This window comes from Oryzias melastigma, linkage group LG20 (genome assembly GCF_002922805.2).
Source record: "Oryzias melastigma strain HK-1 linkage group LG20, ASM292280v2, whole genome shotgun sequence".
Classification (NCBI taxonomy): Eukaryota; Metazoa; Chordata; class Actinopteri; order Beloniformes; family Adrianichthyidae; genus Oryzias; species Oryzias melastigma.
The window spans coordinates 799,765-814,375 of NC_050531.1; the positions used below are offsets into that span (position 1 = coordinate 799,765).

The window sequence follows — 14,611 nt, forward strand, 5'->3', positions numbered from 1 at the left end:
AAAACAGGAAGCGATGTTTCAGAAAACACATTATTTAACTGATGCCCATCATGCAGTGAGGAATGAGTTAGGATGCTCTCTGCAGATCTCATGATTAAATACTGTCTACACTCTGCCTGCACGGTTCAGTATCACACGGTGGATGAACCAACCAGACCTGGCAACGTCACACGGACTCAGTGATCTTTGGTGGAGGTTCAGATCAACAGTCGTTTCAGATGGGAGTGAAACCGTCCAATACTCACGGTCCGGATCGTCTCACGGTTTTAGGGTCACAGTTTGGATCAATAAAAAAAAAACAAAAGGATAAAAGCCCCAAATTAAGCTTCAAAATACATATTTGGTAAGATTTATACAAATACTTCAAAGCAAAAATATAGACTCACAAACAAATTACATCAAAACATTTATTAATAGAGAACTACTTACAAAAACAAAACAAACAAAATGCTAAATCATGTCGTATCTGATCACATTTCTACAAATCTACAAAAACCAAAAGAATTAAATGTTTGAAAATACTAAATCTATCTGGAGTAACCTCTGAAATGCACCCCCCCCCCCAACCTCGCACACACACACCACCACATCCAAAATAAATCTTAAATAAAACTGTGAAAATTAAACTTAAAATTATTTTTTGGAATTATTAGTTTTATTGAAAAACTAACTTTACATCAGATTAATAAAAATAGGAGTAATTCATCATTTCTAAATGCAAACATTTTCCTCATCTTTACAGTCTGACCACACCCACACCATCCCCACACCTGTCTGACCACACCCACACCATCCCCACACCTGTCTGACCACACCCACACCATCCCCACACCTGTCTGACCACACCCACATCATCCCTACACCTGTCTGACCACACCCACATCATCATCACACCTGCTCACTCCCTCTGGAGGAGGGGCTTCCACCCTCCCCATCCTCCCACCTCCTCCAGACCTCTAACAGAAACTCTCATTTCCAGATCAAATGTAAACTGGACCCGGTTCTGTTTCAGAGGAGAACCGGACCGGTCCCTCTGCTGTGTTCGTATGGAGACCTGCAGTCAGAGAAGAACCGTTTCCATGTGTTATTGCTGGTGACTAAAAATAAAGGTAAAGTCAGACGCGCTCCACGGATCTGCAGACTTCACACTGACCCACTCTCAGCTGTTCCTGCAGAACTTCTGTGGGAGTGTGAAGGAGCTGCTCTCCTGCAGAGAATCCTACATTCAGCTGGAAGGAAGCAGATCTTGTGTGATAAAGTTAATGGATGCATTATAGATGTTTTATGTTGAAGTTAATGTTCTTTAGATAGAAGCTGAAGGTTTGTTTCAGTTCTACTGGTTTAAACTGAAATAGATCATCTCTGTTTCAGACACATCATGTCATAACTTCATTAGCTCCATTTTAATTATGATGTCGTTAATGTTGGAGATCTTAGTCATACTGAACTAAATCATGAGGAAAGTGAATTTCTATCAACATGTTTACACTGAAGGAATCAAACTATTGAGCTAAATTTAAGAAGAATTTATCATTTATTTGATTCTGTTACAGCAGGTTTGGTATAAACCACTGAAAGCTTTTTTTCGTTAATGATTAGAAAATAAAAAACTATATTCTTCCTACACTTGTAGTTTATCGTTGTTTTGTAAAACACAAATGATTTAAAAAAGAACAAAGTAAAACTGTGACTCAAAAACTGAAGTTTGAACCAGATCAAAGGGAATGGTTGTGTTCTCAGTGGACGAGCTAACAATGTTTTATTTAACACCAAAGTACTAACCGTTGTCAACATAAGAAATGTATAATTGTGCTTTGTGGCCGTTTGGATGAATATGACTCCAAGACGGACATTTACAGGAGCAGAGAAGTAAAAACTAAATTCCTGGAACAAGATTTGACTTTGACAAACACTAAAAACACAAAGAAGAGTCTCCTCCCTGCTGGTGCCTCCGTGTGGCGCTGGTCTGGCGTGAACGCCACCGGCGGTCACAAATGGGCGTAGAGCGTGTTCTTGAACAGATGATGTTCTAACTCACCAATCAGCCACAGCGTGAGAACCTCCCTCCAGTCATTAACCAGAGCTGAGGATCTTCCAGGTGAAAGCGAACGGCGGTCACATGACCTCTCTGACAGGTCCTGTGTTCAGGTTTGGGACGGCTCCACCTGACAGGAAGCTTTGTCCTCTGCAGAACTCTGACACGATAACAACTGTTGGAAACTATAAATATCGCCGAGCGGCGCCGGAGCAGAAAAGTTAATTATCCGGCACACATCCGGCATGACGGCGATACTGTCAACACGCTAATATCCCACAGACATGTGAATGCACCGCGAGGAAGACGCCTTCAGGAATCAGCTGTGCGGGTATTTACAGACCACAGCGCGGCTGTATTTACATCTTTAGAGGAGAACGTCATTAAAAGTGAGGCAGTCGTAAACACACAACATTAGGGACTTTAATATAAACGTTTGGTCGTTCTACTTTCACCTCCTCAGATTTCTGCCGTCTTTGATGCAGAATCCTCCTCTGTTCTCGTCTCGACTTTCGTTCATTTGAAGGAGATTGTATTTGATCTGAGCTTAATGCTGATGCTCATCTGCCCTGATTTGGGTGAAAGCGAGCTGCTGCTGCTGCACCAATAATCACAGGATAATAGCTGCCAGCAGATCTGATACAACGGCGTGTAAAAATACCGTCAAGGTAAAGTGCAGCGTTCACTTCCTGAAAATGGGCCGGCACTTCAGATAACTGCCTCTCTCACAAACCCTGCTCGTCAACCATCAAAGGTGTGGGCAATTTGCAGATATAATTGCCGTTTTAACTGCAGACGCTCTTATTAAACAAGAAGTCCCAAAGTAAATCACACCTTTCAGGTGTGAAAGCTGCAGGAGAAAAAGGACTTTTTGAGAGTCAAGAGGAGGCGAGGAGGAAAGGAGGTCAGGAGAGAGTTAGTGGTGTGAGTGACTGGGAGGGATTTTCATCAGTCGCACAACAACAGAGGGAGTATTAGGCCCCGGCACAGAACCGCTACCCACTGTTAGAGAGCAGCAGCAGAAATGAGAGGAGCTCTCCGAGTGTGAGGAGCTTACTTTAATTATCAGACACGGGAGTCAACAGCACGGCGCTCCGAGGATCCGCCTCCCTCCCAGAGACTGAATGAAGCCATTCAGGAGACGCTGTGGAAGTAATAAGCTGGAATATTCCGACTCCCCCCCCTTCTGCAGATCACCGAGGCGACGTGGCGTCTGATTGCTGCAGCTTAACTTTCAGAGCGAGCCTTGTGCTCAGAAGGAAATCTCCTCGTTACGTTCGTTTGTTGGCTGGACGGCGAGGGATGAATCAGTGAGAGGAAGTCAAACCTTTCATTAGAAACTTTGAGAACGGCGCTCGTCTGAGGGAGACGTTTAAACAAGCTAACGATCACATGACCTGATCGCTCACGTCAGCACTAAATAAAATTATTATTTAGGTTTCACTAATATATTCTCGACAGTTTGATTTAAGATTTAAAACCTTTTTTTGGTCAGGTTTGAAGTAACTACGGCCCTGGGGCCAGATGTGGCCCTCAAACTAAGTAATCTGGCCCACCAAACTAGAGAAATGCTGCGTTCATGCGGCGTTGGAATGATCAGAGAATCACAGTTCGACTCAGAAAACACACAAAAACGACACATTTTCCCACCTCAGCCTTAGAGGATTCACTATCGACACTTGTTCATGTTGAACATTTGTAGTTTTCCTGACGCTCATGTTCGTTGGAAGGGCATTTTTCCGATTATTCAAACCCCACATGAACGCAGCATTTCTCTAAGTTTGTATTTTTCCCTTCTCAACCCATCAGTGCAATTGGCTCTAAAATAAGAACAAAAGCCACAACTTTGACCCTCTAAAGTCCAAACACAACCCCTAAATGTTCTGTTTTCAGTAAACTTATTCTCAATCAGGATTAGACCTGCAACAAGACTCGATTAATCACTGATTATTTTTCTGATTCGTCAACTAATCGGATCATTCATGAACCGGATGTAAAACTCTCATCTTAACCATCATTAAGTGTTTCAGCTACAAGCATGAGAAAACGAAGACTTTAAAAACAATTAAATTAGTCGTAGACCTCTGTACTAATCGTGACTAATCAGCAGTCCTACTCAAGATTAAAGAATGTTTTTGTCCAGATTATTTGTTATTTCTGCCTGGATTCTGTTCTAAATCTGCTTCTGATGCGTCTTCTCTGTCAAAGTTTAATGAGTCAAAAAGTTTTCCCACTTCTGTAAACTTTTACAGTTTACTCAAAATCAGCAAAATCCAACATTTCTCGTCTCATTAAAATCTGGCATCTAGAAATGAGGAAATGATTATTTTTGGCTCCAAACTCTGACAATAGAAAATTGGATTTAGGACCCAAAATAAAATATTAAAAAAACAAATAAACAAAAAACGTCACTGTAATTTAAGGTTTCATTGTAAAGATGTTACTTTAAAGTTTAATAAAGTTAGACTTTGGAAACAAAAATGTGGATTTATGTTCTCTGAATAAGTTCTAGTTTTAGATTTCATGAGGATTTATTTATAAACTTTTCATTTTGTTCACATTTCCGTTGTAAAATGAATCATTTCCACTCATTACACGTTTTACTTCACTGGGATTTGAATAAACTATAATTAGTTGAATAAAAACTCAAAAAATTCAAACTATTTGCTCAGAACTAGAAAAAATACAAATAATTAACCTTTAAATAACCTTAATTTGAAGTAATTCCTTTCAAAAGTGAACTTCTTTTTATCTTGTAATCCAATAATTCCTTGTTTCTAGATGTTAATTTCAGATTTCTTGTCAGTAAAAGTGATTTGCAGCACAGACACATCATGTTATATTTCAGAGGTTTCCTTCTAGTTCTTCTATGTTTAGGCTCTGGTTCCACAGAACAAGAGTCATTCTAAGGTCTGGGTGTGTCAGTGATGGTTGAACAAACATCCGGAGGATTCTACGCCAGAGTTTGGAACGTGTGACCTCGGGAAGCGTGCGGAAACTTTCCCGCCAAACTCCAGATCTGTAATCCAGTTTGTGCTTCTTCAGCATTCAACGGAAACGTCTTACTGTGAGCAGGAGAACGGAGTCCCAACAGCAGGTGACAATTTAAGATATAATGGAAATAACAGTTGGGTTTTCAGGCGAGCTCCACTGTTTTCAATTTATTATCCTGTCAACTTTTTCATTGAATGTTATCTCTGCTGAGTCGACTCTCTCCGCCAACATTCACCGAGGCTCTTCCAGAGAAATCATTCCCAGAATCCTCCGTCAGGCCTGCATGGAGGGAAGTCTTTCATTTCATTCAAAACTAATTTTTTAGCAGACATGCGAATCTCTCCGGGTCCAAATCAGGATCAGCATGAAGTGAAAAAAACAAACAAACAGAATTTTAACTGAAAAAAATGTGGAAAATGTGAAAACAAGATATAAATTTGAAAAAAAAAATCGAAAATTAGAAATAAAACTTGAAAACTTGAACAATATATTGTAAATTGAAACATTTGAATGAAACCTCTAAATGTAAAATTACCAATTGAAAAAGAATTCATGTAACGGCTGCTGTTTTAAATGTTCCTCTTTTTTCATTTGCTTTTCTGAATCTCCACTTTCAGTCCTCAGTTCAGTTTCAATTCTGATTTTCTAGTTTTTGATGCTGAGCTGATTTTACATGGGGGCGGAGCTTCAGCTGATTGACTGAGAAACGAAAAAACGAGAGTTCAATGTACAACTAAAACATGATTTTTTTAAATTGGTAAAAGTTTTAGGCTCTTATTTTTTCATTCAAGTTTCAAATGTATGATTTTTTATATATTTTCTTTTTTTTCCAATTTTGAATAATTTCTTCAAGTTTACTATATTTATTTTCGAGTTTAAAACTGGTTTCAATTTTTTCTTTAAATTTGATTCAATCTGGTTTTTCATTGACTTTAAGATGATCCTGATCTCTAAAGTGCTATTTTATTTAAAAAAAAATACAGAAAAAGAAACAGTTTCCCATCTGAATCTAGACCAAAATTAAAATAATTATCTGTGTTTGAGCCAAAATAACCATCAGATTACTAGTAGATTCGTCGATATCTTTATGGCCTGTAATCAATAGACGTTTGTGTAGGAATTTATTCCCACACATCTCTATTACAACAGAATAATTATGTAAAAATAAACACAGAAACTGCAGAAATCTGCTGATCATCTGTCAAAACAAACCCGGATCTTCTCTGTTTGGTTTGGAGACATTTACAGTCGAACTGTAATCTGATCACACATCTCTGAAGACAACGAGCAAACGGAGGAGATCCTGTTGAGATGAAGTCTGAGCTGAAACTGAGGCTGCAGCCTGGATTCACTGAAGTCAAGGAGCTGACCCTGAAAGGACGCCCCACTTCCAACGCCACCACAGCTCCAACGAGGGCGCCGACATTTACTCATCAGGAAGAACCGCGGCGCCGCCGGCAGGTTCAGGACCAGATGAGGTCAGGAAAACACATCAAACCAAACGAGGCGGACCGGCGGAAGGAAAGAAAGCAGCAACATCCACCTCCACTACTGTGGAGTTTACGAAGACACGGATTTGGATCTTCGTGAGTCCAGAGAACCGTCGACATTTGTTCCTGTTTTAAGGAAAGTGAAACATCAACAACAAACTTTTAAAGTTAAATAGTTTCTCCTCCTTTAATGCTGATACTCTCAGCTCTTCCTGCAGAACCATTTGGACTCTCAGAACCCGCCGCCGACTCCTCAGGGGTCACAGAGGTCACGGAACAGGAAGCAAACACCTGAGTGCAGGAAACTTTTGGTAGCAGGCGGGAGAATGGTTACTGTGGGAAATAATTGGAAAGAAGGGCTTCCCATTATCCCGGATTGGGCTTTATCTCTCCGGCGTGACCTCGCCGTCTGATGAATCCGCAGCGGCGTGGAGCCTTCCTCTCAGCGGGCAGCCGTGAGATCTTCTGGCTGAGAGCCTATAAAAGCCCTGTGATTGCAGACCACCCCGGGGCCAGGTATTTCACCTGACACTGAAGCTGTTGCCATGGCAACGCTCACGGCTGGCCATCGGCATAATGCGAGGGAGGTGGAGACGGGGAGCGCCGGAGTGGGTAATCCGTTTGACAGCACAATGCGTAAACAAGCCGCAGCTCTGCGGCGGTTTGATGCAGAACGGAGGCAGAGATCCCAGCGGTGAGATCCTGACACGCTCAGGATCCCGCTGACGGAGGGAACGCAGACGCTGCTTTCTGAGGACACGAGCGTTTACAGCGGAGGGAGGACGGCGGCGGGACAGCAAACGAAGATGGATCTGTGTAATTACCTTCGTTGTCCTTCAGGGTGAAGTTAGGATTAACCGGGAGCTGGCTCGGCAGGGCGAAAGAAAAGCGCTGTCCGTTGGCGAAGTCGTCCTTATCCACGGCTCGGACCGTCTGGATCACCTGGAGAGAACGAGACGCCGTTCACACCTGTACAGAGTCCTGGCAGCGCCGCTAACTTTGACCACAAACTACAACACGTTCGTGTAACAGGTTTTATTCTGAGCCAACACACGTTCATTCTTTATCCCACAGGTCACCTGTTGCACCGCGATGGTAATCAGGGAGACACGCCCCTTCACCAGGTACAATCTGCCTCTTCCTCCACAGTCTCTGCTGGTGAAGAACGTTCTCTGTGATCTCCACGTTTAAAGGGAACCAAACACTAAATCCAAGACATTCTCACTCCAGCTCCTCACATATCGACGTTTGGTCACTTTTCATGTTTTTCCCCAAGTCGACCTTTTTCAACGTTCTGACTGATCCCATTAAATCACGGGTCCCCAACCTCCTGACAGTGAACCAGAACCGGTCCAGTACCGCGATGAGTAGTGCACCGGTACCGGACCTGAATCGTTACCAGACGCAGTACTCTAACCTTAACGCGGTACCGGATACAAACCAGTACCAGTTTAAGGTTAGAGGTTTTAGCTGCTGACCTCACATTTTAGAAAGATTCAAACTTGTTTAATTCCTAGAATCAGGGTCTGGACCCGTCAGTGTCCACGTCTCTCGTTAGGATCCCAGTTTACTCTTTTCTTAGGAAGAACGTTGTGTTTCCATTAGAAATGTCCAGTGAGGGTGTTAAAGGGTTCCTCATTGGAGACGCTCTAGCCCCGCCCTCTTCTTGGCTTTTTTCCAATCTGGGCTGAGAGTGGAGTCAGCCTCCGTCACCTTTAACCTAAAGGTGGCGCTCCTGACATTTGAAACAGTGTTGATAAATATCTGCTGTTTATGTTTAATGCTTTTATTATCTAAGCAGCAATTTGGATTTTTTCATATCTACATTCACACGAGCCTCAGCAAGATCAAGATCACCACTTTCAATGAGAAGCCTTTGTGGATAAGTTTGTTTGAAGCTTTTCTATTCAACATTCTTGGAGTCTGGTGTCACTGGAAGATTTTAAGTCAATTTTTGGGGTTTTCATTCAAAACACAGAGATACTGAAAGTTAAAGCAGTTGAACTTCGACCTATCAGATATGGATGTCGTTCTTTTAATTCGCAGAAGTGTTTAAGAATTGATCATGAAGGCAAAATGAATAATTCTAGTTTGTGTGCGGCTGAAATTCTATGACATCAAGTCTTTCATTTATCGGAATAGAGCTGAGAAATCCTGGACCGAGATTCACCAGATTTACACCGCTTTGACATTTCACACCACGACTCCTCCAAATAACCCCGGCTCACACGGCTAGCGGCACACCGCAGTCTTTACGTAACTTTAAAAGTGTGAGAGGAAGTCTCCAGACGATCCCGTTCCTCCTTTGCGGTGCTGCAAATCCGTTTCTTTGGGTTCAAACTTTCGCTGGACGCCGCAGCTGAAACGCAGGGATTACTGTACTTCCTGTAGAAATGGCGGGTTATCACGTGAACCTACGTGAGCTTGGAGTTTTGTGAGGTCAACAGCAGAACCTATGGCTCCAATAGGACCTATCTGCTGTAGACAGACCCTCCCGTATTACACCTGAGCTGTAAAGCTTAATGAGCTGAGGGTCAGTGTCAGGTAACAACCGACCAGTGTGAACACCGTACGCCTGAAGTGTGTTCAAGAACCAGCGTTCAGCTTGGAAACGTCGCGTCACACGAGCTCGGTTTACAGGACTGGACTGAGCTGAACTGTCAAACCCGGTTCTGTGGTGTCGTTCATGATCCAAAACCGTGTTCTGATGCTAACACATGATAAATACCTGAAATAAACGTTACGATCAATAAGAGCTGCTTAGACCCAAATGAAGTGAACGTTGACCAGAGAGACCCAGATCTGAGTCAACTGACCCTGAGACCAGCTGAGAAGAGAAGATCCACAAACTAACACGACACTCCACACTAAGTGACTAAAGAGCTGAGAGGAGAGTCCAGTCACTGAGGTTCGTCTGCTGCTCTGGTTTGGTCCAAACTTTACAAATGAAGGAGTTTGTTCAACATCAGGAACAAATCTATAAAAGGATCATTTCTACACAACATCCAAAGGATTCTGGAAGGTTGGAGACATCTCAGTCCTCTGAGAACCTGAAGGACGAATGAGTCTGTGTTCCTTCAAACTCTTTAGCTCCGTCCTCTGATCCTAAAGCCAGAGGCCACAATAGAACTTTAATCACATTCAAACAAACTTCAATCAAACTTTCCCTCCACAGCCTCAAACTATTAAACTGTCTTTCCGGTCATTACTCCACGGTCTGCAGAATGAACCTCTCAGCCGTTTCCCGCTGCTGATTGCTGCGTATCTCAGAGTTCCTTCATTTGAATGAATCAGAGAGAGAACTGCTGCTGCTGAGATCCTCATTTTCAATAAGGATGATCAAGCGGCTTCCAGTGGTCACAGACGCGCTCTGCTGAACAACCCAAAGTGCTGAGGGGAACAGAAGTTCAGCTCAGTCGAGGAGGAGGGCGGCGGCTGACGGACGCCTTCACTCTCAGAAGTTTGAGACTAAAAAGCCTCCAGCTCACCTGGCCGGGCCGGGAGCTCTCACAGACGATGACCTCCTCGTCAGCAGCCACCTCCGGGGGATTGTCGTTGGTGTCCAGGACCTGGACGGTGACGGGAACGTGACTGAAGAGGAGCGGATTACCTGGAGGAGCAGAGAGCAGAAGGGTTAGCATGAAGCTAAACGAAGGGCTAAAGAGCCACAATAACAGTCAAAGTATTCATGTATTTATCAGTAACTGGAGGGAAAGAAGCCGAAGGTCTTCTGGGAACTTCTCATCATTAGCAGAACCTGCGGTAGCTTCAGTCGAGTTTTCTCTTCTTCGTCTCTAATGATGCAGAAGAAGAGAGCGTCTCCAAACACTTTGTTTATGGAAAATAATAAAAATGCTGATTTTGATAAAACAAACAGTTTTTATGTTCAGAGAACAAGAAGAAACCTAGAAGGCAGATCTGTTCTTTGAGCTGCTCCGCGTCACCACTGGTAGAAAATAGGAATAAACAGGACAGTAACCGGAGTAAACGTGTTTGTAGATAAACATCAGACTAAAACAGAATGTTGGAGACACACAAGCTGAATCGAGTTGATGCAAATCTTCTTTCTTTCATGTCAATATTTGAAATAAAGAACTTTTTTCTGATTCTGGAACAGGAAGAAACTCTGCAGAAAACCTTCAGTCCAGAAACTTCTGACGTTTGTCACAGATCATCATTCATCCAATTTTAACAAACATTTGTGTTTTTTATTCATGATATCTTCAGTTACACAACAGAGAAACTCACATTTCATATTAAACTAGAAAACATTACCTGTGACAATTCTAGTGTGAATGTTTTTGCTGAAGAATTTAACTTTAATTACTGTATAATGTTCTAAACATTCTGAATGTTTTGATGTCAAACTTATTTAATTTGCAGAACGTGCACAAAAATGTCAAAATTTTATTGAAAAATATCGTAGAACTCCAAGAATTGTGTAAAACTGCATACAAATGATAAATATCAAAGGAGATGCAGGAATGTTGTGAAGAACTCTTGATACAAATATTGTCTCGTTTTCAGAGTTCACAAATATCTGAAGAATTACAGCAACAAAAATCGCAAAATTGGCATAAAGTTTCAAAAATTTTGTAAAATTAAATACAAGGTTAATACTAAATTATATAAAAGCAATAAAAAATGGATGACTGAGCGTAGGTTCTAGTACAAGCATGAATGTCCTGAACATTCGAAATGTTTTGTTGGCAGAAATTTGAAAAAAAAAAAAATCTATCTAAATTTATTTTCTATGGGGCTGAAAACTCACATAAATTGTCTAAAATCTTTGTCTAAAAAAAGTCCAAGCAGGAATGTATTTAACCAGCTGAATGTTTAAGATTACAATTCCTGCTGAAAGTGTGATTGAGTTTTTACGGATCAAAAAACAAGAAATGAGGAATAATAACAAAGAGAAACACGGTCACTGTAGTATAAATGCAAACATTCACACAACTATTTGATAAGAATTTATGTAATATGTAAAAATAAAATCTTTGTTTCATTATTAAAATTTGTTTTTACAACTCTATCAACAAACAGAAAATGCTTTTAATAATTTCTACTTTTTAAAAAAATGTAATAATTTTGAGTTTAAAGGTGATTTGAAGTCAATTACAAGTTTAATGAACATTTTAAAAAACGTCTCCTAAAACTTTTCAAATAAATCTGATTATCGAGTGTTAAATTAAAAAACACTTTTTATTCCTCAAGACTGACAACATAAAACATTTATTTCTACAGTTATCTGTGATAAAAAGAGACAAAAACACAAAAACAGATGAAAATTAATTTAAATTTTTGCCATAAAACAAAGATTTGACTCACATTAATGATTTTTAACATCTTCAAAATAAATTCCAGGATAAAACAATTCCATAAATCTGTAATATTTCAAACATTTACACATTTTTTTAAGTCATTTATGTTATTTTCATAAACTACTTCCTGAACGTCCATTCCTGACTGTCTGAGGGTTAAAGGTCTTCATGTTTCTGCATTTAAACGTCCGGCTGAGACGTTTCAGTCTTCATGATCCAGAAGATTCCAAACTCCTTTTTATTTCTGACTCCAAGAGTGTTTTTATGGTATCCAGCTGTCATTTGCACACAGTCCACTTAAGTTCCTAAGATCCCAATTAAACCTGAAAAAATTGCCCGGGCAAGCGAATAAACTGCACTTAATTAGAATTTGTGGTTGATTTAAGACGGCTGATCGTGTAAAGAATAAAAGAAGAAGAAAATAATCAAATCTAAGACGGATGGAGCTCTGCTTGATGGAATGAAGCAGCAGATCCTGAAGACCATTGGACAGAAGACCAGCGGTCTGGGGTTTAAGGCTCTGCAGCTGATCAGTCTAAGATGCTGTCATGAGGAGGATCTAAGGTCCAGATGGAGGTCAGGGCTCTCATCTGATCATCAACATCTCCTTCTGAAGAAAAGAGGGCGGAGTTTGCAGGTTCCTGAGTGTCTTTGCTCCTCAGTTCACCACAAACACAAACGTTCCACATGATCTCAGAAGATGAGCAGAGAAGAAACATTTTATAAACTCCTCCTGGAAATAAACAATTTATTTATTTATTTGTGCCAGTTTGCGCTCGTCTTTCCAACATGTAAAATATGTTGTGCCTCCAACTCTGCTCCATGAATGAATATGCAATGTTCAATCTCCACCGTCTGCTCCTCACCGTCTTCCACAGTTTACCAGAATTAGATACTGCTATGAATGAATGATCAATTCAGGTGATTGATCTATTTGCCTGCTTGTCAGTCTGGTTGGTAAATCAACCTGCGTTTGCACTGGCTGTCCACCAGGGGCAGACTCCACAGTTTGAGGAACAACAACATGCAGAGTTTATATTCATTATTTAGTTAGAGTTTACTAAAGAAACGACAATACTTCAAAGAGTTTCCTAAAGTTCTGTCTTCTCCCTCTTTGAGTTTTCTCTCATTTTATTTTGATGGAGTTTTAGAGCCACCATGACAGAAAACACATTTATAAATACATGAGAATAAAGTTTAATCATGAAAACAAAGTCAGCGTTTCACAGGAACAAAATCATCAAATCATCACTTAAAATGTTTTACTTTTACATGGACACATTTTCTAAATAAAGTTATAATTTAATTGTTTCTTTTTTCTCATAATTTTATGATTTTATTTTCCAGACATTTTAACTATTTGTCTTCACAGAACGATGTTTCTCTTTTTCCTGTTTTGTCTTCATGAACTTTAGGAAGTGTGGAGACAAACTTCTAGTTTTATTTCTTTGAGAAGTCTTTCTTCGCTGTTTCTGGAATGTTCCATCGCGTCAGAAGGGCCGGAGGAGTCTTATGTCGTTGAATTATTTGGGTTTTTTTTCTCATACTTAGATAATAATTGACATTACTTAGACAATCGCCTACATTTCCCTAATGGTAGTCCGCCCCTGCTGTCCACTTGATATTCGTTTGAACCTTTAGGAAGTCGGATCCATTGTTTTCTTTTTGAGGAAAATAAGTCTATTATTCAGTTATCAAAAAACAATTAAGAGGATTTACAGTTTTAAAGAAAAACAAGTTTAAACCGAGCAAACAGACATTGATCAGACTTCAGGTGTTGGGAGTTAAACCTCATAAATAAAAGTCTCTAAAAGCTACTTGATGATTTTTAAAGGGTTTATACCATGAAAAACACCTTTTGACATTCTAAGTCTATTATACTACAGTTCTACCGTGAAAGTTTAAACTCATAACCGTCTTGTGTCTCCGCCCAAAGACTCAGAATGCATCCAGCTGTTTGCAGAGGAGATTCTCGATCCCGTCTCACATCCAGCAGGAGACCCGAACGCCGTCGGTGATCCGCTCCAGGCCACAGCCAGAATGAGGGTTTCCAGCAGCGAGTGGCGGATAGTTTGGAAAAACTCCCACAGGAAGAGAAGGATTCCAGTTTTCCCGCCGCTCAGGAACAAAGCGCTTGACCTTCAAAGCCTGAGGATGCAGCGGCGTCCTTGACAGCAGAAACTCGGCCGGCTGTTTCCGGAAACGAGCGTGTTTTGCAGTTTGAGCGTGCAGCAAATCAATGTGGAGGAATGGCGCGCTGGCTCAGCAGAACCTTGAGTATAGAAAAAGTCACGCATCTGCACGCCGTCTGTGCAATTTATGGTGAAGGATTTTTTTTTTTTCCATCACTTAGTTTGTCTTGAATTCTCTGTGTTTGACATTCTGCTCTCCTATAGGACAGATCTGTAGGATTCCTCCTGCCAGAGGCCAAGGTGAGCCAATGAAAAGCAGTAAAATCCAATCATTAATTCACGGCTCCCTTCGGATATTCTATCTCCTCCGTTTAAAAGCTGCGTCGCTCCTTTGTCTCTGCCTTCAACAAAGCCACTCCTGGACCATTCACGGCCGTACAGACGGACGCGTTTGGCTCTCGGCGCCGTCTTGAAATCTAACTGTACCCTTGAATTGTAAAAAGGTGAGCGGATTCAAAAACACAACAAAAGCAGAATTAGCATGCAGAGGCTGTGGGAGCGGAGGAGACGCTCTAATTGTGATCACTGAGCATCCAGGTCACCTGATAGCAGCTTTTCAAGCTTTCTTTCATTCAGGTA

At 41.0% G+C, this 14,611-nt stretch overlaps 1 protein-coding gene across 2 annotated transcripts in view; it reads right to left on the reverse strand.

Moving 5' to 3' along the window:
- LOC112151339 (cadherin-18) overlaps positions 1-14,611 on the reverse strand; it is a 216,225-nt gene that overhangs the window by 12,450 nt on the left and 189,164 nt on the right. For both annotated transcript variants that reach the window (XM_024280203.2, XM_024280202.2), the window contains exons 9-10: positions 10,008-10,129; positions 7,344-7,461 (exon numbers count right to left, since the gene is read on the reverse strand). In XM_024280203.2, coding sequence (XP_024135971.1) covers positions 7,344-7,461; positions 10,008-10,129 — 240 coding nt within the window. The remainder of the gene's footprint in view (positions 1-7,343; positions 7,462-10,007; positions 10,130-14,611) is intronic.